The 24026-nt window shown below is 44.1% G+C and overlaps 1 protein-coding gene across 2 annotated transcripts in view; it reads left to right on the top strand.

Annotated features, from left to right (window-relative positions):
* The window catches only part of CRACDL (CRACD like), an 84633-nt gene extending 62780 nt beyond the window's left edge, over positions 1–21853 (top strand). The window contains exons 8-10 of one of the 2 annotated variants that reach the window (XM_068138748.1): positions 12465–12664; positions 14376–14505; positions 17762–21853. In XM_068138748.1, coding sequence (XP_067994849.1) covers positions 12465–12664; positions 14376–14505; positions 17762–17904 — 473 coding nt within the window. In that variant the 3' untranslated portion in view covers positions 17905–21853. Of the gene's footprint in view, positions 1–12464; positions 12665–14375; positions 14506–17758 lie in introns of both variants that reach the window. The other variant, XM_068138739.1, reaches the window with a different exon arrangement.
* Positions 21854–24026: the final 2173 nt, after the last annotated feature.

Consider the following 24026-nt stretch of genomic DNA (forward strand, 5'->3'; position numbering starts at 1 on the left):
TGAGTTATCCTGATGGGAAGAAGGGGTCCTGGCTTGTCTTTCAAAACACCTGAGGACAAGCCAGCTCCAAGGAAACCAGGGGAAGATGCAATCATAAGGTTAAAACTGTGAATGAATGAGAAACAAATCGCTGCCAGCAATACCCTATATTACCTTATGAAGTTATTAAGTTACAAGTTGAATAGCTTATTGTTTCAAATAACATGTTGTAATAAGGACTGAAGAATATGATTCAGATTTTAGTTTTACTCAGAAAATCTCACAAGTGTATTGTGGAAGCAAGAGGTTCAGCCCTGCTTTGCCAGAGAAGTAAAACATGGGATGTTTGTGGTGGCTATGGCCTGTCAAACTCACACAGCTTCCAACAGAGGATGCCACCACTGACATTTTGTGTACTGCATTGTCTCCCTGGAAGTGGCACTTACCAGCTTGGAGCTATTGTGCTAGCTGCTGTGCATGTGATGAGCAGCAAAAACAGGAATTAGATTGTGCTTTTGAGTACTTTTGGTTCCACTCTGGGTATCCGGTTCCTTAAATGCCTTTGCCATATTTTGAACCTTAAAAGGCTACCTCATGACCAGATGCAGTAAGACAGGGAGGACTTGTTCAGGGTGGTCAGACAGCCTCTGAACTAAGGATGGTGTGAAAACAGCACTTCTCTTGTGAAGTAACTTTTGGCCTTAGGGTGCCCCTTGGGGTACCAAGAGCTTTGTAGAGAGGTTCAGATCACCTTAAACTGCCAACTCACTTGCCTGTACTGCCTCCTGAATTACCTCATCAACTTTCATCCTTCTAATGGGAACAACAGGGCATGTGTACCTCTGGGCAAAGCTAATATGTAAGTATTCTACCTCTTACAGTTATTCTGGCTGACAGATGAAGCAGCAAACCCTGCAGATGTTGCCTCTGATACTTTTTTGCTGAAAAGGAGGTATTTTTCCTACCTTGCCTACCTTACCTTTCTGTGACAAAGACTCTCACAAGAATGAGGGTGGAATGTAACTTCTTAAAGAAACAAGAATGCCCTTCCCAGAAGAAGATCAGCTTTTGATCCTCTCTAGGTGATAGTACTTGGCTGTCCTAAGTCAGGCTCATACAGATACATATAAAATCTTTTAAGATGATGATAAAGAGCTTTTGATTCCTGCTGTCACAGTGGCATTCTGATATCTCTTATGCAATGATACTTGGCTCTAATTAGGCTGCTTCCTAATTGGCATGACTAGGAAGTCTGGTGTCTCATCAGGGAGAATTGTCTGAAGAGCAGAAGTGCTTGGTGCCTTCAGTAGAGTATCTGCTTTACTAAAAGCACTGTTACAACAGCAGCCTCCAGACATGCTACTGCAGGATGGAGAAACCCTGTTGTGCTGGGCAATGCATGTCAAAATAATAGAAAGATGAAATCTAAATGCATGAGGATGACAGAGAAGCAGGGGCACAGGTAACAATAGGACCACTACATGTAGTGCAGTTGTGGTGGGTTAACGCCCTTTTCTGAAAACAAAAACACAAAGCAGGGTGGAGGGCTTGCGGGTACTTTACCCTCCCTGCAGGGCATTTTCCCCTGGGAAGCTGAGTCTGTTCCACTCCCCCCTCCCTGCTCAGCTAGGGTATAAAAAGCAGGACATTGTAGCTGTTGGCTCTCCTTTTTGGCTCCTGCCTCTGCTGGATGAGAGCTACTGCAGCTGCCCTCCTGCTCCTCAGCCACGTGGCCGGACCAGATCCTTCTCCCTGCTGCCCCTGCGCCTCCTCAGAGAAAGACTGGTTTTGTATTACTCTTTTCTGTCCCCCTCCCATCCATCCTTGTTCCTTGCCCTTGTGAACCTTTCCTGTTATTGCTATATATATACTGTTTAAAGAAAATTCTTCACCTCTCTACTTCCAAGCTGACTCCAGATTATTGTTTAGTGGATTTGTTCATTACCCTTTTTTTCCCCTCTGTTTGGGGGGGAGGAGAGGGGGAGTGGGGGACAGATTCTCAGCCTTTCCCCCATCTGTGCTTTTAACTCCCAGTTACGGCTCAAACCGCTACAGCAGTAAATAGAGCTTGGGCATAGCAGTAATTTTCTCCGTATTGATTGTGAGCAGAGGAGGACCAATGTACACTTCAGCTGGTGTTTACAGAAAGTTCTTGCGGTATGACAGGGAAAATGTGACAATGCACGAAGGGTGATTTTAAATCACAGAAACTAAGAGGCACATTACTCACAGTGTCAAGACAGAAGCCAGGTTCCTAGTAGCATGGGGAAACTGGTGAGTGGATTGAAAAGGGCCTTCAGGGTAAAGATGTTGGTGTTTCTAAGCACTGAGACATTAGACAGTGAAGGAAGGTAAAATGTGGTGGGAAAGGATGCATGTCTGTAGCTACACAGTCAGAGAAAAAGACCAGTCTTCTCTGGGCTGAGAAGAGGCTTGTACACAGAGCAAAAGGGTATCTTTGGTAGGATAGATTTACAGGATGAGTCCCGCAGGGCATAGGGAGTCTTCAGTGGGGAAACACCTTTGTAATATTGAGTGTAACTGTTGGATGCGTGTTCATTACAGAATACTAGGAAAACAAATTGACTCATTTGGATAGAAGGCAACTGAAGTGAAAAGCTACTTTATGTACTGGGTCAGGGATCTTCACCTGTGAGGAACACTAGACACCACCATCACCTTCAGTACCGTTAGTCAATCTGTATATCAGTAGTGCTTTGGGAACTGATGAGGTGTGGCACCTGGTTTTGCTGTACGGTGTGTTGGCGGTTAAACTCCAGAGGATCTCCAGAGATCCCTTCCAACTCCTAAAATCCTTTGATCCTATGATTAACAGGTCCTGCCTAAATTGCTCACAGTCTAAAAAGGTGCAGATGGAGTGCCAGAGGGGCTCAAGGCCATCAATTTAACTGTGTGAGTTTACTTAGGAAGCTCCTAATGAAGTTTGCCCTGAGATACTTAGAGAAGATTAGTAGTCCTTGAGCTGCTAGTGGTTATCTTTGCAAACTGTGGGAGATATGGGAAGGCTTGAGAAAGTGGCACATCTTGAAAATGGAGTTTAGTTGTATGTGGTGGGTTGAGAGAGAAGGCCTAGCTTTCTCTTCCCCACAAAGGGAAAAAAAAACCACAGCTAACTCAGCCAGAGAAGTGGAAGGAATGCTATATTTTACAAGCAATGTGAAAAGGCAGGTTAGATATGCAATATATACAATATTTACAATATATGTACAGAAATATACAGCAAGGGAAATAAAACAAGAATACAGGAACGAAACTCCCTCCTCTGGACAGAGGAGAGTTCCCCCCCTGTACCCCCTTCTCTCCCCCTACCTCCCTTTTTTTCCCAAAGAGGATTAGAAAGAGAGAAAAAGGCAGTTATTAAGAAAGCAAAATTTTAGTAGTCCTCATGTGAATTAGTATTAGAGCTTATCTTTATCCAAGATTGCTCTGGCAAGGAGCCCAGAAGCAGCCAAGCTGGAAGGGAGAAGGAAAGGAACGAACTGAGAAAAAACTCCAGCTGCACTAAAACTTAAAACTGCATTCTACCAATCTACCAATGAAATTAGTTTAGAACATTGATGTTTTCATTGCCTTCACCAAAACACTCGGCCAGAGTGTCCCAGCGCTGTCCCTTTCTTAAAGGCACAGCCTCAAACGGTCACAGTCCACCCCTTCTAAATAATTTCATTGGTTGTTCATTACAATTTGTACGTAAAGTTCATAGTCCATTCCGGCTATACTCAGATGTAGATGATTCAAAAGTCTGAGAAAATCAGAAAACAAGAAGAATGGAAAACAGTTTGTCTCTTCACAGACGAAGCAAAGAAAAAGGAAAACAGGGATTCTCAAGGTCTCTTAGTTGACTCAGGGCTCTCAGGGTGCTCAGGGTTCGTGCACTGTAGATTCCTCGTAGATTCTTCCTTTGGACGTGATGTAGCTGTACAACAGTGTGAAATTAAACTCTTTCAGATACAGTTAAATTTCTTTGTGGAATACACTGAATTTCACCATTCTCTTGCATTACCCAGTAAGTGTGACCCGGACCTTCACCTGAAACCACCCCTCGGACAGGTTTAGCTCTCCTGAGGGAGAAAATACCCAAACAGTTTTACCTAACAGATTCTTTTCTCTATACCACAGGAACTCTGTCACCTTCTGCTTTCTGTAGCAGATCTGAATGTGCAGGTCCAGCTCGGTTCACTGAACCTCTACTATTTACCAGCCAGGTTGCTTGTGCTAAATGTTTTTCCCAGTTTTTCAAAGATCCACCCCCCATGGCTTTAAGAGTGGTCTTCAACAAACCGTTGTAGCGTTCAGTCTTCCCTGCAGCTGGTGCATAGTAAGGAATATGGAAAATCCACTCAATACCATGCTCTTTTGCCCAGTTCTTTACAAGGTTGTTTTTGAAATGAGTTCTATTGTCTGACTCAATCCTTTCTGGAGTTCTGTGTCTCCACAGGATCTGTCTCTCTAGACTGAGAATAGTGTTGCATGCAGTTGCATGTGGAACTGGATAAATTTCCAACCATCCAGTGTTTGCCTCTACCATAGTAAGCATGTATTACTTACCAAAACAAGAATATGGTAGCCCCCTCAGGTGGCTCAGTTGGTAGCACATCAGACCCTTAATGGGAAAGTCGTGAGTTCAAGCCTGCAGTAGGCAGTAGTGTCCTCCCTACTCTAGTCATGAGGTCTGTGGTGATGACAGGTTGGACTCAATGATCTTTGAGGTCCCTTCCAACCTTAGGAATACTGAATATATAGTCAATCTGCCAAGCTTCACCATACCACAAGGGCTTAATTTGTTTTGCCTGCTTAGTATCAGCACAAATGTCACAGTCATAGATGACTTGTGTGATAGCATCCATGGAAATGTCTATGGATCTGTCACGAGCCCATTGGTATGTTGCATCTCTGCCTTGATGTCCTGACGAATCATGAGCCCACCAAGCTAAGAATATTTCACCTCGGTGTTTCCAGTCGAGATCAAGATTAGAGTCCACGTCTATCTGAGAAACTCTTGCAGCTAGATCTGCCTGATGGTTGTGTTGCTGTTCCTCAGTAGCTTTGCTCTTAGGAATGTGAGCATCAATGTGTCTCACCTTCACTGGAATTCTCTCAACTCGATCAGCAATGTCCTGCCACAGTTCGGCTGCCCAAATGGGTTTTCCTTTCCTCTGCCAACCATTCTTTTTCCAGTTCTTTAGCCAACCCCACAGAGCATTGGCTACCATCCATGAGTCGGTGTAGAGATAAAACTTTGGACATTCAGCTGCGTTGAGAGCTAGCTGGACAGCTTTTACCTCTGCGAACTGACTGGATTCTCCTTCTCCATCCTTCGCCTCTGCAACTCAGCGTGTTGGACTCCACACTGCAGACTTCCACCTTTGCTTGTTTCCAACAAGACAACAGGAACCATCTGTAAACAAAGCATATTTCTTTTCATCATCAGAAAGATCATTGTAAGGAGGAGCTTTCTCAGCATGAGTTACTCTCTCCTCTGGAGGTTTAGCACAGTTGGTACCTTCAGGCCAACTTGAGATCACCTCCACCAGACCAGGTCTTTCAAGATTTCCCATTCGAGCTCTCTGTGTTATCAGAGCCATCCACTTGGACCATGTTGAGTCTGTGGCATGATGTGGTGTGAAGCCTTTGCCTTTGAACATCCAATTCAAAACTGGTAATCTGGGAGCTAAGAGAAGTAGTGATTCAGTTCCAATTACTTCTGAAGCTGCTTTTACTCCTTCATAGGCAGCTAGAATCTCTTTTTCTGTTGGAGTATAATTTGCCTCTGAACCTCTGTAACATTGACTCCAGAAACCAAGAGGTCATCCACTTGTCTCACCTGGAGCTTTTTGCCACAGGCACCAGGTTGGACCATTGTCACTTGCAGCCATGTACAAAATGTTCTTAATGTCTGGACCATCTTGGACAGGTCCCAGACCCACTGCTTGAACTACCTCTTGCTCTATCTGGTCAAAGGCTGCTTGTTGTTCAGGTCCCCAATGGAAACTGTTTCTCTTTTGAGTCACATCATACAGAGGTTTCACAATCTGACTGTATCCAGGAACGTGCAGTCTCCAAAATCCCACTATCCCCAGTAAACGTAGGGTTTCTTGCTTGTTTGTGGGATTTGCCATGGTGGAGACTCTATTTACCACATCCACTGGAATGTGTCGGCGTCCATCCTGCCACCACACTCCCAGAAACTGAATCTCTGTGGTAGGTCCTTTCACCTTGTCTCTTTTGATGGCAAAACCTGCATCCAGAAGAATGTCAATGATTTTGTTACCTTTCTCGAAGACTTCCTCAGCAGTTTTACCCCAGATGATGATATCATCGATGAACTGGATGTGTTCTGGAGCGCCACCTTTCTCCAGAGCATCGTGGATCACTGCATGACAGATGCTTGAGCTGTGGATCCAGCCCATTGGCAGTCTGTTGAAAGTGTACTGGATTCCTCTCCAGGTGAAAGCAAACTGAGGCCTGCATTCCTCTGCTATGGGAATAGAGAAAAATGCATTAGCAATGTCTATGGTAGCATACCATTTGGCCTCTTTGGATTCCAGCTCATACTGTAGCTCCATCATGTCTGGTACTGCTGCACTCATAGGTGGTGTCACTTCATTTAGGGCTCGGTAGTCTACCGTCAGACACCAGTCTCCATTCTGCTTCCGCACAGGCCACACTGGACTGTTGAAAGGTGAATGAGTTTTGCTGACGACTTTCTGACTCTCCAACTGACTTATCAGATTCTGAATGGGCAACAAAGAGTCACGGTTGGTTCTGTAATGTCTGTGATGCACAGTCTGAGAAGCAACCGGCAATTTAATGTCCTGTATCTTATGTTGTCCCACAACTGCAGATTCATCAGAAAGCTCAGGTCTAACAGACAGCTTCAATTTTTGTCCATCAATTTCAATAGAAGCTACTCCAAAAGCCCATTTGTAACCTCTAGGGTCTTTGAAATGCCCTTCTCTCAGAAAATCAATTCCCAAAATACAAGGTGCGTCAGGTCCGGTCACAACTGTATGCTTCCTCCATTGTTTACCAGTTAAACTTACATTAACCTCCACCTTACATAACTCTTGAGATCCACCAGTGACTCCCAGAATAGTTATAGACTCTGATCCCTGATAATTTGATGGCATTATGGTGCACTGAGCTCCTGTGTCAACCAAGGCCCTGTACTTCCAAAATTGTGAAGTGCCAGGCCACTGGATGTACACATCCCAATAGATTCTGTTATCTCTGTTATCCCTCTCCTCCCTCTGGCGGGAGGCAGGGCACCCCTAGTTATGGGGAACATGCCCACATGTGCATTGAGCACAGTGTGCAGTGTTATAGCTAGAGCCACTGTTGGAGCTACTAGAGTTGTTCTGGGGAACTGTGGAAGTAACAGCTACCCTTCTGGTATTGCTACCTTGGGTTCTGCCACTTTGCAGTTCCCTCAGTCTCCTGAAAAGATTAGAAGTTGGTTGACCATCCCATCTGTTCATGTTCTCACCAAACTGATCACGCAGAGTTATCCAAATAATCCTACGTGACTGCCTTGGTGGTCTGTTTTGGTTTGATCTGTTTTGGAATGACCTCCTTGGAGGACGTCTATTCCTCACAGATGAAACTTGTATCCATCTGGAGGAAGAATTGGAATTATCTCTTTGTGCCAATTGGTATATGGTATTTTTTAACTCATCCTTCAGCTCTTTCATGCAATTCTTTATTTCACCAGACAGAGTTTCAATGGCTGAAACCAAAGAAACACGTCATGCTATCTTCCAGTTGTCTTATTTGATCAGTGAATTGGCCAACTGTAAGAGGAGCTCCACCATAATTTCTTGCCACAATTCTGCTTGCCAGAGTGTTTGCATAATTAGGAGGAGCAAGTTGGATGAGCTTTTTAGCAAGACCAGTTCCTACAGGAATATCATCAGGATTCAGAGTTTCATGTTCACCATAGAGTATCTCTCTAACAGCAAATTCTCTCAAGCGCTTAATTCCCTCATCTATGATAGTCCAGGGTTTAGGATTCCATGGAAGATCATCTCGGGAAGGGTATCTCAGGGCAACTGCAAATAAAAGGCGTATCCACAGATTAACCTTACCAAGAGCCTTGCCTAGATGTCGATCTATTCCATTATCCTTCGAGAGAGTTCCTAGCTGAGCTGCTGATTTGTCTCCAACCATCAGAGCTGGAGCACCTGTATCATGACATCTACTAAGCCAAGCTAGAACAGTTGTAGAAGAGAGAGAGGAAGAAAGTATGTTGTATACCACTTAATATGAAATACTGAAAGGAATATTTGATGTGTTTCTAAATGTCTACAAGATAATGTGTAAGTTCCAACCAACATGTCTTGTCCAAGAGCAGTCAAATGACAACTGGTGTCATAGTGCCATTCTTACACATATCATGACACTCCTATAAATAGTCTTGGTGAAGCCATTGATTTTGTTGATGTAAAGCTACTGAGTGTGCCAACTAATGAGTCACTGTCATGTTAGATGGTAGCCATATTGGGTCTAACACTATTTAGTATATTTAAGAACATGGGTGACAGAATTAAATGTGCATTTATTACTTTTGCAAGTATTACCAAGCTGGAAAGTCTGTGCGCACCCTGGGGAACAAGAACAGAAACCAGAGTCATCTTGAGAAAGTGGAAACATAGTACGAAAAGAAGATTTTCATTACAGGGAAGTAGAAAGTTCTATATATGTGAAAAAAATATTCCAATGCACAGATACAAATGTGGAATGGAAGAAAGGAAGTAACATGATCTGGAGTTCACAAACTAAATACAAAATAGGAATAACAAAATTGTATAAGAAACCGATGATACTGACTGATTTGTACAGGAAGCCATCCCAGGTGAAGGTAGGTGGTCCTTCTACTTTACCTGATGCTGGCACCATTTCATCTCAAGTGCAGTGTGCCAGTTTGGAGCACTGTGTTTTGAAGCAGATTTGGATCAATTTAGGGCAATACCTACATAAGCAAGAGTGATCAGAGAATGTGACTGATCAGAAAAGTTAAAAATTAGGCAAAATGTGGTCCAAGTCTTCAACTGCATAAAAGACTGCCACAAGGACACTGTATATAGAAGAAGTTAAAGATCCAAATTAGAGTAAGAAAGGTTTAACTTGCCTAACAGGGGAAAAAATAGTAGAACAGCCAAGCCATCGGGTAGGTTGTCTAGGGAGACACAGAGATCTGTCCTGTCTTTGGAGGGTTGCAAGAATAGGTTAGATACATGTTTATGTGATCAGTTTATGTGAAACTGATCTTGTAACTGATCTTGACTGAAGGATAGACTAGGTGACATCTTAAGATCTCTCCCAGCCTTATTTCCCCATCAGCCTGTAAAATCAGACAAAATTAAGAAAGGCCAGCCAGTGAAGGGGGAAAGATTACAGTATCAATAGCTGTTGGCATGGAAAGACCCAGTGTATAATAGAGTAGAGTAGAGTAGAGTAGAGTAGAGTAGAGTAGAGTAGAGTAGAGTAGAATAGAATAGAATAGAATAGAATAGAATAGAATAGAATAGAATAGAATAGAATAGAACCGAACCGAACCGAACCAGACCAGGTTGGAAGGTTGGAAGAAACCTTCAAGATCATCGCATCCAACCTATCAACCAATCCAACCCACCTAAACAACTAAACCATGGCACCAAGCACCCTATCAAGTCTCCTCCTGAACACCTCCAATGACGGTGACTCCACCACCTCCCTGGGCAGCCCATTCCAATGGGCAATCACTCTCTCTGTGTAGAACTTTTCCTAACCTCCAGCCTAAACCTCCCCTGGTGCAGCCTGAGACTGTGTCCTCTTGTTCTGGTACTGGCTGCCTGGGAGAAGAGACCAAACTCTGCCTGTCTACAACCTCCTTTCAGGTAGTTGTAGAGAGCAAGAAGGTCACCCCTGAGTCTCCTCTTCTCCAGGCTAAGCAACCCCAGCTCCCTCAGCCTCTCCTCATAGGGCTTGTGTTCCAAGCCCCTCACCAACTTTGTTGCCCTTCTCTGGACACATTCCAGCAAGTCAACATCCTTCCTAAACTGAGGGGCCCAGAACTGGACACAGGACTCGAGGTGTGGCCTAACCAGTGCAGCGTACAGGGGCAAAATGACCTCCCTGCTCCTGCTGGCCACACCGTTCTTGATGCAGGCCAGGATGCCATTGGCCCTCCTGGCTGCCTGGGCACACTACAGGCTCATGTTCAGCCTACCATCAACCAGCAACCCCAGGTCCCTCTCGGCCTGGCTGCTCACCAGCCACTCTGACCCCAGCCTGTAGCACTGCATGAGGTTGTGGCCAATGTGCAGAACCCAGCACTTGGATGTGTAGGTAGGATGCAGAGAATTTAAGTAGCTTCCCATGCAAGAGGGAGGGAAGCTTGTTCAGCATCTGGGGGCTGTGCTTTGACTGTGCTGCACTTGTGCAGCTGGACTTAGTGCTTGTTTCTTTCAGAGGTTTTCCCAAGATCATGAGGTGAATGTGAAGGGGAATGCAAACATCAATTGTCAAAAGGTCTTGCTTTGGTCTTGGAGCAAAACTTGTGCTTTCTCTTTTTGTGGTTTTAGCTGACATAGGTTTTACAGTATTTTCTTGCTCAAATAACTTTTCTGTCACTAGTGATGAACAACTGTGACTTGAGAAAGTTTGTGGGCTTTTAGAATGTATCTGAGTTTGTAGACTCCATCTCTGTGTAAGAGCATTATCCCTTTCATTTCCTATGCCTTTATGAGGCACCTCAAATATGCCTTCAGAGATATTTGCTTGCTTTTCTGATGGGGGCCACATCACTCTAAATTAGACCACAGCCCTCCAGAAACATGTTTGACAGCTCCATGAGGTCCTATGCTGTACACCAGCAGCTGAGCCTCAGAGGACTTGATGGCTGTAGTCCTTCCTGATTGTGTCTGCCTCCTCCCAGATCCCTGAACAGAATGCTGACTGGGTAGCTTTTCCTAGGGGCAGGACCATGCATGATTTGAAGGTGAGAAGCTTAGTTTCTGATCTGAAATAGCCTTCTGTAAATTTGTGCATGTTAGTGGGCAAAAATGGCTGGGAAAGGTTAAATCAGGCTTTTAGCACTGTTCTTGTTCCTCTTTTAAATCATGCAGAGGCTCCACATTACTTAGAAAACTGAATTTTGAGTGCAGCATGAACCAATGAAGAAGTGGAGAACCTGTGAGCTGGAGCTAACAGAGGAGCTGAGGCTTTTCTCTTCACCCAGTTCAGCTCACCATATAGAGAGGATTTCCCATCACATAGTATTTGAATACAGAGTGTCTCACTTCCTCATACCTTGGGATACTGCTCATTCCTGGCTAGCAGTTGTGAGGACAGCAGGATAGTACTTATGACACTTTACAGAATCACAGAATAATAGATTAGATGGGACCCCTGGAGATCAAGTCCAACCCCCCCCCCAAAAAAAAAAAAACAAACCAACAAACCCAACCCAAAACAAAAACCAACCAACCAACCAAAACAAAACAAAACGCAGATTCACCTAGAGCAGGTTTAACAGGACAGCATCCAAGTCGGTCTTGAATGACTCCAGAGATGGAGACTCCACCACCTCTCTGGGCAGCGTTTTCCAGCGCTCTACTATCCTCAGATTAAAGGACTTCCTCCTTGTGTTTAGATGGAATTTCCTATGTTCAAGTTTATGCTCATTATCTTTGGGCTTGTCACTGGGCATCACTCAAAAAAGACTAGACCCATCCTCCTGACAACCACCCTTTAAGTATTGCTCTCAAAAGTGCTTTTTCCCCCCTCATGTCTCACTGAGATCTCAGTTCTGATAGAACATGATGAAAGTGACTGGCCCCAGTGGAAAGCATGGTCAGAATCAGCAGAAATAAGTGAAAGTAAAACTTGCATCAAAAGACCATAAATTGACTCTGGGGGATTTTTAACCCTATTTCTGTGTGCTCAGATGGCACAGAACATTGTGTTCAGTCACCTACAGCATTGCAAGCACCAAGGTGCTGCATGAGGGAGGCTGCTCCTAAAGGGGTGAAAGGAAGGCAAGAACCAGACTAAGGTATTGGCTGCTGCTGCCTGGGCATGAGAAGAATAGGAGCCAAGAGCAGCCACAGCAGGGAGAGGATTGCCTTTGCCATGTCACACTCTGGCTGTGTTCAGTTTTAAATCAACTGCTGCTTGTCTCTAAGAGGCCACAAAGCAGATGGGAGGAGGGAGCAGAAGAGGAGACCTTGGAAAAAAGGTAGATTATTGAAGGTTGATTCATGTTTCTGCATTTTCCTCATGTGAGGGCAGTGACACTGTGACTCTAGCCAAACTAAAACACAGTGAGCACATGAAGATTGCTCTCTGAAGACCAAATGAAACAGAATTCCTATTTACCCAGGCTGGTCACATGTCCTGGGAACAATTGGCATATCAAGCAAGTGTGAACTGAAGCTAATTACAACTCTTTCATATAACCATGTACGTAAATAATCTGTCAACAGAAAGAAGTGTGCCTTCCTCTGTGGATGCTGGAGACTCTGGAAAAGATCCCAACACTCCTGTGGAGCCAGCCTGGATTTCCATAGCGAGGCAAAAGCAGAGGGGCATGCAGCAGGAGCAGGAATTCAACAGAGAGAAACTTGTGGCTCTGGATGTTAAGTCAGATACAGAGAAACAGAATAAAGAGAAGGAAGAAACAGAGGTACTTAGAGTACAAATTTGTGACACTTTCCTATCACCTTCCTGTAGTATTCTTTGGATCTGCTGCTGTATTACCAGTCATGCTGTATGATTACAGATACTTAATGAATTTTATCCTAAGTGGCAAAGACACCGCTCTTGGAAATGTCCTACTGATGCAGAGCTCTGTGAATGTTCAGATATGGAATTTTGTGTTTCTAAGAAATCCTGGAACTATGCAAGCTGTATAAAATGTCTTGGTTGCCCAGTGCATACTTCTCAGATCTAATGTGTGTATTTCATGCTAAAATAGCCAGCATGAGGTGCTAAACTTTGCAGTGTCAGATCTCTCTCAATACAGAATGAATCTAACTATCCTCCTAACACAGCATTTCATTGAACATCCTATAACTCCTGACTGATTTAAGCCTGAATGAACAGCTTGGTCCCAGAAGCTCCTAGGTAACAATTTTTAGAGCCCTGAGAAGTGAGATAGGATAAAAATAGCTTTTGCAGTCACAGACAGTGGCAAGATATAAATTCTGGTTGTCTGGATATGGATAACAGACACCAATGTGGTGCCATGGAATGTGGGTTGACGTTGCCTCTTCAAAGATGCCATAAGAAAGAGGGTAATACCTGTAAGCAGGTGGGCCTCCCAGATGACACAGCTGTGCCAGCAGAAGTGCTTGGCATTAATCTGGAATATTAATGAGGCTTCCCAGGTACAAGGGCTAGCTCATGGAGGTAGCAGCATGCAAGTACTGCTTGTATCACCTCCTGCACAGTAAGAACCCTGTACTGATGCAGGAGCTGTGTGTCCCGCACCAGTATAGCATTCCCAGTGCAAAAGGCCTACTTGCTTCAGACGGTACTGTTAGAAACCCAGGTAGCTTTGTTATATCCTGGAGTAAGGAAAGATCTCTAGATGCTGAAAAATGGCTGTGGTTAGATTAACAAGAGATAATGCCTAATAAAATGTTTAGGCAGATTATGAACTGCAGTAATGCTCATCATTGTCATAGCATATGAAACACCACGAGTTTAAATGATCCCAAGTAACACTTTCTGTGTCAGAGTAGAAAACTCCAGATTTTAGTTGGCAACATCCCCTAAAATTCATGCCATGCATTTTATTTCCCTGTATCAGCTAACAGAGAAGAAATACGCCAAGATGATCCTTACCACAGCGCATGAGGTTCAATGCCACTGTACTATTCCCATTTTCTCCTTCTCCCGCATAGCACCAGGCACTATCACTTCAGGGTAGTTCTTGATACTGGCAAGAAAATCCATAGGAGGAGGTGTTTGATTTCTTTTTTATGGAAAATCCATTTACTGTCAACTATCCAAAAATACAGTGCTCTAACCCACAACATTTGGGAGGTGGAAGGAAAACATAAGAGAACAAGGCTGTTTCCAAATCCTGTGCTAGTAGAAGCGTGCAAAGGACTTGGAATACATTGAAGACTATAATAACCTACTCATAGATACCATTATGAATAAGAAGCACAGAGGGATGGCTTTCATTTGTGAAGTTGAGTATCCCAGATGCTAACATGAAACAACCAGAGCTTTCAGAATGGGTATCAGCTTAAGTGAGAGCACAGGACCGATACGTGGTGAGCATGTGTGGCCATGACACGCACCATGTCTACTCCCTTTGCTCATGTTCTTACAAACTTGTCTCATTCACTAAATGTTACTTGGATTTTATCCCTCTCCATGCCTAGGGGTCAGGGAAGCAGCAATGGAGCAAACCTTCACACTTGACACCTAAAACCACTTCTGAAGAACAGAAGAAAGAGATGAAATCTGAAGAGTCACTGCTGAGAACCAATGCACTGTTGCATTATGTCCCTGGTAGGAAACAAAATGCTTAAAATATAGGCTGTTCTCTCACAGCCTTGTCAGAAGAAATCCTGCTTGCGTGTGCTAGAAATAGAGTAGGGGTTAGATCCTAATCTTTTCCCTAGCCCCACATCAACAAGGGCAGACTGTTTTCTCAGCACCCACATGTGGGATTTTATTTGGTAGCATATTCTTTAGACCTTTTTGATTTTAGAGGTTCATTTCATGTTGAAAGAAATGTGAATTGAGAGTAGCATTCAGTAGCATTCAATTTTAATGTGGTTTCTTTAGTAAGCTGGAATGATGTGATCATAAACTGTCCATCAGTCCTTCCAAAATAACTTCAAATCTCTTTGGTAAATTCAAATTTGAAAGAGGGGCAGAAGTTTTTAAGGTATTCAAATTGCTGTGAGTTGAGGGTTGGGTAAAGAAGGAATTTGCAAATGAATGTTCTTTGGCCTGGATGTTAACAGGGCATTGCAATGAACCCAGGTCATCATGTTGGTTTTGGTAAATTTAGGGCCCAAAAGATGTCAGTGATGTGGAAAACATTACATTGTTTTGAGCAGAGAATGTTTATCTCTTCAATAACATATTGCAGAAGAAGCTTCCATGGGTGTTCAACAAATCCAAGTGCCAGGTGCTGCACTTTGGCCACGGCAACCCCATGCAGAGCTACAGGCTGGAGTAGGAGCAGCTGGAGAGCTCCCAGACAGAGAGGGACCTGGGGGTGCTGATTGACAGCCGCCGAAACATGAGCCAGCAGTGTGCCCAGACAGCCAAGAAGGCCAATAGCATCCTTGCCTGCATTAGGAGTAGTGTGGCCAGCAGGAGCAGGGAAGTCATTGTGCCCCTGTACTCTGCTTTGGTTAGGCCGCACCTTGAGTACTGTGTCCAGTTCTGGGCCCCTCAGTTTAGGAAGGACATCGAAACACTTGAAAGTGTCCAGAGAAGGGCAACAAAGCTGGTGAGGGGTTTGGAACACAAGCCCTATGAGGGGAGGCTGACGGAGCTGGGGTTGTTTAGCCTGGAGAAGAGGAGGCTCAGGGGTGACCTTATTACTCTCTACAACTACCTGAAGGGAGGTTGTAGACAGGAAGGGGTTGGTCTCTTCTCCCAGGCAGCCAGCACCAGAACAAGAGGACACAGTCTCAGGCTGCGCCAGGGGAGGTTTAGGCTGGATGTTAGGAAGAAGTTCTATACAGACAGAGTGATTGCCCATTGGAATGGGCTGCCTGGGGAGGTGGTGGAGTCGCCATCATTGGAGGTGTCACAGTATCACAGTATCACTTAGGTTGGAAAGGACCTCGAGGATCATCGAGTCCAACCTATCAACACAGACCCCATGACTAGACCACGGCACCAAGTGCCACGTCCAATCTCCCCTTGAACGCCTCCAGGGACGATGACTCCACCACCTCCCTGGGCAACCCATTCCAATGCCGAATGACTCGCTCGGTGAAGAACTTCCTCCTCACCTCGAGTCTGAACCTCCCCTGGCGCAGCTTGAGACTGTGTCCCCTTGTTCTGGTGCTGGTTGCCTGGGAGAAGAGGCCAACCCCTTCCTGGCTACAACCACCCTTCAGGTAGTTGTAGAGGGCAATGAGGTCACCCCTGAGCCTCCTCTTCTCCAGGCTAAACAATCCCAGCTCCCTCAGCCTCTCCTCATAGGGCTTGTGTTCAAGGCCTCTCCCCAGCCTTGTTGCCCTTCTCTGGACACGCTCAAGTGTTTCGATGTCCTTCTTAAACTGAGGAGCCCAGAACTGGACACAGTACTCAAGGTGCGGCCTAACCAAAGCAGAGTACAGGAGCACAATGACTTCCCTGCTCCTGCTGGCCACACTATTCCTAATGCAGGCCAGGATGCTATTGGCCCCCCTGGCCACCTGGGCACACTGCTGGCTCATATTCAGGTGGCTGTCGATCAGCATCCCCAGGTCCCTCTCTGTCTGGGAGCTCTCCAGCCACTCCGACCCCAGCCTATAGCTCTGCATGGGATTGCCGTAGCCAAGGTGCAGCACTCGGCACTTGGACTTGTTGAATGCCATCCCGTTGGACTCTGCCCATCTGTCCAGTCGGTCGAGGTCCCTCTGCAGAGCCTTTCTACCCTCTAACTGACTAACATCTGCCTGTAACTTGGTGTCATCTGCAAACTTGCTGATGACTGACTCTACCCCTTCATCCAGATCATCGATGAATATGTTGAAGAGGACAGGGCCCAGCACTGATCCCTGGGGGACACCACTGGTGACTGGCCTCCAGCTGGATGTGGCACCGTTCACTACCACTCTCTGGGCCGGGCCCTCCAGCCAGTTCCTAGCCCAGCACAGAGTGTTGTGGTCCAATCCACGAGCTGACAGCTTAGCCAGCAGTTTGCTGTGGGGGACAGTGTCAAAGGCCTTGCTGAAGTCCAGGTAGACCACATCCACAGGCCTCCCCACATCCACCAGACGGGTCACCTGATCATAGAAGGAGATCAGGTTGGGGAGGCAGGACCTGCCCTTCCTAAATCCATGTTGGCTGGACCCGAGCCCTTGGCCATCCTTCAGGTGCGCAGTTATTGCTGCCAACTGCGCACCTGAAGGATGGTGTTCAGGTGTTCAGGAGAAGACTTGATGGGGTGCTTAGTGCCATGATTTAGTTGTTTAGGTGGGTTGGATTGGTTGATAGGTTGGACGCGATGATCTTGAAGGTCTCTTCCAACCTCGTTTATTCTATGTATTCTATGTATTCTATGTGTCCAGAGAAGGGCAACAAGGCTAGGGAGAGGCCTTGAGCACAAGCCCTATGAGGAGAGGCTGAGGGAGCTGGGATTGTTTAGTCTGGAGAAGAGGAGGCTCAGGGGTGACCTTACTGCTCTCTACAACTACCTGGAAGCCAGGAAGGGGTTGGTCTCTTCTCCCAGGCAACCAGCACCAGAACAAGGGGACACAGTCTCAAGCTGCACCAGGGGAAGTTTAGGCTCGAGGTGAGGAGAAAGTTCTTCACCGAGAGAGTCATTAGTCATTGGAATGGGCTGCCCAGGGAGGTGGTGGAATCACCGACCCTGGAGGTGTTCAAGAGGGAATTGGACGTGGCACTTAGTGCCATGGTCTAGTCATGAGGTCTGTGGTGACAGGTTGGACTCGATGATCTTTGAGGTCTCTTCCAACCTTGGTGATACTGTGATACTGTGAAATGTAAAGATTTTCTACTGTAGGTCACAGCATAGGAAGTTTTTAATGGAAGCAAGCAAAGGTAAAATGTCCATATGTTTTATTCACAGTAGTTCCATCACCAGCAGTGGTGGATAAAGAGGAAATAAGCCACCTGAAGAAAGCTAGTAATGCTGCTCCAGATCAACCAGTGTGGATGGAACTGGCCAAAAAGAAATCGCAAGCTTGGAGCGATATGCCACGGATTGTAAAATAGAATGATGAAGACAGATAGCATCTTTCATAATTAAGTCAGCTACATAACAGAATTTCTACAGACCAGGTAATCACCATGAAGAATCTCTTGATACAGGAGAAGGAGTTTATTACACAGCTGTGGAGAAAGTGTGCAATAGGTGCAGTCAAAAAGTTTACCTTCAACTTTGTAGCAATCAGGATTTCAATAGGTAGCAATAGATTACTTAAATTATGCTAAGGACATGTTTATACTCTGCAAAATAAAACTTTTGCCTTACTTATTTCCTATGTTGTCTGCATTAAATGACATTTGCATCAAAACAGGATCTTTGCTAAACTTTGCTGAGCTTCTGTTATTGCTGGATATTTCTATCTGTTGTCTCTGTTTACGTTTATAGACTGTGCACCAATATCTTGATTCTGGTGAACCAACTGGCACTCTTTCTATCAAAGCTGTTTGGCCCATGGAGGTATTAATTAATAGCTGCTAGTGAGTAGTCCCTGGAGACATTCAAGGTCAGACTTGATGTGGCCCTGGGCAGCCTGATGGAGTTGGGAGTTGTCTCTGCTCACTGCAAGGGGGTTAGAAGATGACCTTAGAGGGTCCTTTCCAACCCAATGCAATCTGTGAATCTGTAAACCTATAAAATGTGTTGCTTGAGCTGCCTGTTTGTGAAGCTGAGCCAAGTGGTCCATTTTCTGGGCTTGGGTTACATTTCTTGAGGCACAAACACACATATCTATGCGTGACCATGAATAAAAATTTCTCAGTTCCTTTTGTGTGCAACTGCCTTTCCTTTATGTGAAATCATCATTCTCCATTAGGAGGATAGTAGAAGCAGCAATGATAATATGAATTTAGTCAAAAAATAAGGACTGAACAGCCCTGAGCTCAAGTCCAAACTGAAATTCTGGGAAAAAGTGTGAACCTCATTGCTTCATCAGCTTCATGGATCACCTTAATTACAGTCCTAATTATTCTCATTTAAAAAACAGTAGCATATAGCATCTCTGTTACTTTTCCTATCTTTATGCATGCTCACAGTCATCTGCATGAGCCTCTCTCACCAGACTGGGACTCCTGCTCATGAATTCTCCTATGCTCTTCAACTGTTTAACAAGATTGACAAAAAGAAATCATTGCTGCTGACTGATCAAAATCACTCTGAATATATTTTAGGACCTCCCTGAGAGTTAAAGAAGCAAATGACAAATCCTGTTACAGAATTTCTTTGAAATTAAATGCCTCACTGCTAAGGCTGGCATTTAAATTTGCGCATTCATGCGTGAAGTACTACCTTGGTGCTGCGCTCCCTAGGTTTACGTTTGGATTTTTGATTTTGTTGTTCTTATCACTCTAACATTCCTTTTGGAAAAAATAGAGAGTCTAGGAAACTTCCAGTTTCCTAACACCTGCATTTGCAGGTTTGAAATCTTGCCTTCTCTAAGAAGTGGGGAGGAAAAGCTGAGCTTCCTCTGTAATGACAACTGTTTTGTAATGAATAAAGAAACCAAGAGCATTGGAACATATGAATATCTAAGACACTGGTGACAGTTTTCAGACAGGTTGTCTATCAAAAACAGAAGGAGGAAAACCAAGTTTTGTATTCATCAAAGCCTTAGGATAAGACTAATCAGCTTGCATGGCTGCTGAAATCAGTCTGCATGGCTGCTGCATGCATGTGCAGACCTACAGCCCATCACAGTATCTGTCAGTGGTCCCAATGCAAATGGGTTTCTGCCAGCTCTCTTAGGGTCTTCTCCTTTATGCAGATCAGAAAAGGCAGTGTGGGCATACCCATTGAATTTGGAAGTGGCAAGACAGCTCACTGTTAAAACAGATCCACAGCAGAAATGGTAACTTCATTAGAGGATATGCAACCTTGGGCTCAATAACCCAAAGGTTAGTTGTGCAAAAACCTTTCATGCTGCTCTCCCATGAGCAATAACCTCAAGTGATTTTTTGTTGTTGTTTGTATTCAAATCATACTCTAGGACCTAAAATAGAAATAGGTAATTTTTTCAGATACAGTTAAAAAAACTTAACTCCCTGTCTCCAAAACATGCTTTCTGTGATAAATAATGAATTAGCATAAAGTGTCATTTTAAGATATTCTGTTACCTTTTGCAGCAATCTTGAAAGAAGCAAGTTTCTATATTAAAGGAATATATATAAAAAAAGAACAACTTCGTATTCTCTAATTATTGCCACTCCACACAAAAAGCACGGTGTTTTCAAGAAATGTCATTAAAGGTACAATTTGTCTCCTTATAATTATCTCCTGGTTTAAAACTGTGCTTAAAACTGTGTTGAAACATGACTGAATACCTGGACCATAACCTGTACAGCTGTATGGGGAAGAATACAAATTTCTTGGACTATCTCCTATTTTCATAGACAGATGCTCAGGAGTAATGGAGAAAACAGGTGGAGGTATTGTCACAAGATCTGCACATTCTCATGGATGACAAGCCCTGTCCCCTTTCCCTTGCATATATGTTGGGGAGGTAAGGGGGCAACCAGACCTTCACAGAGTACGACCCTACACCTCATGCAGCATTTGGGATCTGAATTTGGGAGCATGCTGAAGCAGTAAGTGTGGACTGGATATCAGCCTGCATTTTGTCATCGATCACAATGTGGTCCAGGTACTGCTGTCTTTTGGTTTCTGCTGGCTTGACTCACTTTCGAATTTTAGCATTTACTGGGTGAGCAGTAACAGTCAGCTTTGTGGATCCCTACAAGCCCATAAGCAACCTTCACCTGACCTATATGAGAACAGGACTGCAGTCCCATAGGCTTGTCATGTTTATATGAAATAAACTCAGGATCTTGAACAATTCTGCTATAATCATGCAGGAATTTAAATATATCAAAATAGGCTTCAGAGAAGCTGTAAAGGTTTCTTCCAACTGAAACAATATCTATGACTATTATATGCTTCTTTTTGTGCAATGCATAATTACATTGGAACTGATTGTCATAGGAGGTTGTAGAAACCCAGGGTCTAAATGACTTCAAAACACAGAAAAACGAGTGGAAGAAAAAATCCATCAAGTGCTGCTCAACACACAGGCCAGGGCCTTGGCTTAGGAGACTGTGAAAGGCTTAGTTTGGGAGGTGGTGTGCCTGGTGGACTTGTCTTCTTCATATTCTTCTATCACTGCCAATGGCCCTGGGCTTTCTGCAGGAGAAGACACTTGGCTACCTGAACCTCTGCTATGATGGTTAAGGGCATTTTTATTTTCTTGCGGCTTTGGTCTGTACCCAGATTTCTTCATTCTAGGTTGATGGGTCATTCATGTAGGTCTTGCTATAGCTGTCCTGTCAACAGGTAGGCAGAAAATAGTTTTAGGGCCTGTGTATTCTTCTTTGGTCAAATGGCTTGTTTGTAGCAATGGAAAGATGCAAATATTCTATTTCTCTATATGAACAGTGAGTCATGCTTCACACTTGATACTACAAGAAAAGCCTTTCAGATCTGATCAGCTTTCTTAAGGACATCATAGTATTTTTCCAGCTGAGAAGCAGTATGACTGACTTAGGCTCATCCATTTTGCTGAGGCAGCTGCAATATATATTATTGGTGTATAACATCTAGCAGGGAAATAAAAATGTATAAATTCACCCTTTGTTTGTAACTCATGCACATAAACTAACATAAAGAACAAAACCAAAATGGATTTGAAAAACAAGATCCATCTGCTGGAAGTGCAACATGAGACATCCTTGGCTTTCTGTTTAACGAACAAGGTGACAATCTGCAAGCAGTTGCTTTTCCCAGTGGAGGACTGCATACAATACAAATGAAATCACATGCCAGGCATCTTTCAGTGCAAAAACTTAGATTTTTGTGATTTACGTGGTTTATTAGTTGGATTATTCTAATTAGCTGCCTCTTAATGTTTAGTAATTTTAAATTTAAAAAAATTAAATTATTTTGTATGTTCAGCAAAGCATAATAAAATCTTAAGGCCAAAATATCCCTCTGCTCTTTACTTTGATATGGTGTCTTGCACTGTGTTGCTTTTGACAATTAAAAAGTTCAAGATGAAAAAGAATATAAAATCTTGTTGCCAGTGAAAATATCCAGCAGCATCTTAGCAAGCAGCTTGTGTAATTTTGCAATACCATTAATTCCTTCTTAGTCTCAGGGAGCATAATAAACTTGCCAAAACATTTGTTTTGTATACATGATGAGCACTCTGCTGTGGGTAACAAAGGTTTAATTACAGGGGTTTGTGTTTGCGGTTAGAAGATAACTTTTATACTGTTAAAGAGTAAAAAAAAAATATATAAAATAAGCCATTTGTGAACACTGGGTAGTACTGCATGTCTCATAAAACCCCAGGGTGGAATGTAACCTTGTATGCTCCAGAATAGAGTGGCTGCATGGGATTAACTCTTATAGGAGAAGGGATTTGCGTTCCAAGGGGGTGCAGGTCTCAAGCTCACTCATGTTTCCCAAGATGCTCAAGAAGCCTCAGGAACAGATGAGTTTTTATAGTGTGGGCTCTTTTATTTGACAAGAATGGAGACAGGGACGACAGCACTCAATATGAGTGATAGTAATCATCCAACTTTATTGTTCCACACTTCATTATTTATAGTCTTATCTCATGCATAGTTAATTCTATTCTAATTTAACACATACTATTGGTTTCTCTCTAAAAGGTTACATCATTTTCACAACTCTGGAATTTCTTCTGCTCGGTCTAATTGCTCTTTTTCCCAGATCTCGCCTCCTCCTTATCTTGCTTGCCTCCCTTCTCAGGGGCAGCTGGACTTCAGCATACCAGGCAATCAACACTTTCCCACATCTCCTACTCCACTGCTATATTATCAGCAGAGAATTCTTCAAGGCCTGAATTGCACAGGTGTTCCTGGGACCCATGTCCCCTCTTGCTCAAAACAAACCCCAACAAATTCCCCTGTTTTTCTTTTGTGCAAGTAAGGCCTTGGAGGTTATCCTTTGAACACTTTGCATAATACAATTATAAACAAGTTTAACAATAATCAAAATTAGTACAATAATACCTAAAAACCTTAAAGCTTCTTTTATCAATTGTATAACCCACTGTGACATATTCCCAAACATTGATCTTAACCAATCATCTAAGGGACCTTTTACAATTGTAACAGCACGCGTATGATTCTTTAGCCACCTAATCTCAGCATGCATCGACACTCCATGATCCGACAAGTTAAAACAACACATTCCTTCAAAATCTTCGCATCCATGCCCTTGAGCCAACAACAAAAAATCAATTGCAGCACGATTTTGCAGTAATGCATGCTTAAATGATTTTTGATCTAACAATAACCCTTCTAACACCTGAGTGGTAACATTTGCGTTTTTTACTGACCAACACGCTAATTTTTCTACTGCACTCAAGGCTTTTCCTGCAGCGGCACCTGGCACAATTATACTTACAAAGGCTCTCATTGCATACCCCCATAATTCCACTTGGTCATTACAATTTGATGGTAATTGCTCAATTGTGCGTTTTTTCTGTTGTTTTATTTGCTTTAAAAGTTTTAACCACTGAGTCTGAGAAGGTGCTACTATGGATAAAGACCCCAAATAACAGGGACCCCCCACTGGATTAGCTGGAATTCCCTGCCGGGCACGATCTCCACACGTGGCACGGTGCCACATCCAGCTGGAGGCCAGTCACCAGTGGTGTCCCCCAGGGATCAGTGCTGGGCCCTGTCCTCTTCAACATATTCATCGATGATCTGGATGAAGGGGTAGAGTCAGTCATCAGCAAGTTTGCAGATGACACCAAGTTACGGGCAGATGTTAGTCAGTTAGAGGGTGGAAAGGCTCTGCAGAGGGACCTTGACCGACTGGACAGATGGGCAGAGTCCAATGGGATGGCATTCAAGAAGTCAAAGTGCCGAGTGCTGCACTTTGGCTACGGCAATCCCATGCAGAGCTATAGGCTGGGGTCGGAGTGGCTGGAGAGCTGCCAAACAGAGAGGGACCTGGGTGTGCTGATCGACAGCCACCTGAATATGAGCCAGCAGTGTGCCCAGGTGGCCAGGAGGGCCAATAGCATCCTGGCCTGCATTAGGAATGGTGTGGCCAGCAGGAGCAGGGAAGTCATTGTGCCTAGGGTGCAGTGACCACGAGATAG

This window comes from Melanerpes formicivorus, unplaced genomic scaffold (genome assembly GCF_026170545.1).
Source record: "Melanerpes formicivorus ecotype bairdi unplaced genomic scaffold, bMelFor1.0.p_v2 SCAF_1, whole genome shotgun sequence".
NCBI classification, from domain to species: Eukaryota; Metazoa; Chordata; class Aves; order Piciformes; family Picidae; genus Melanerpes; species Melanerpes formicivorus.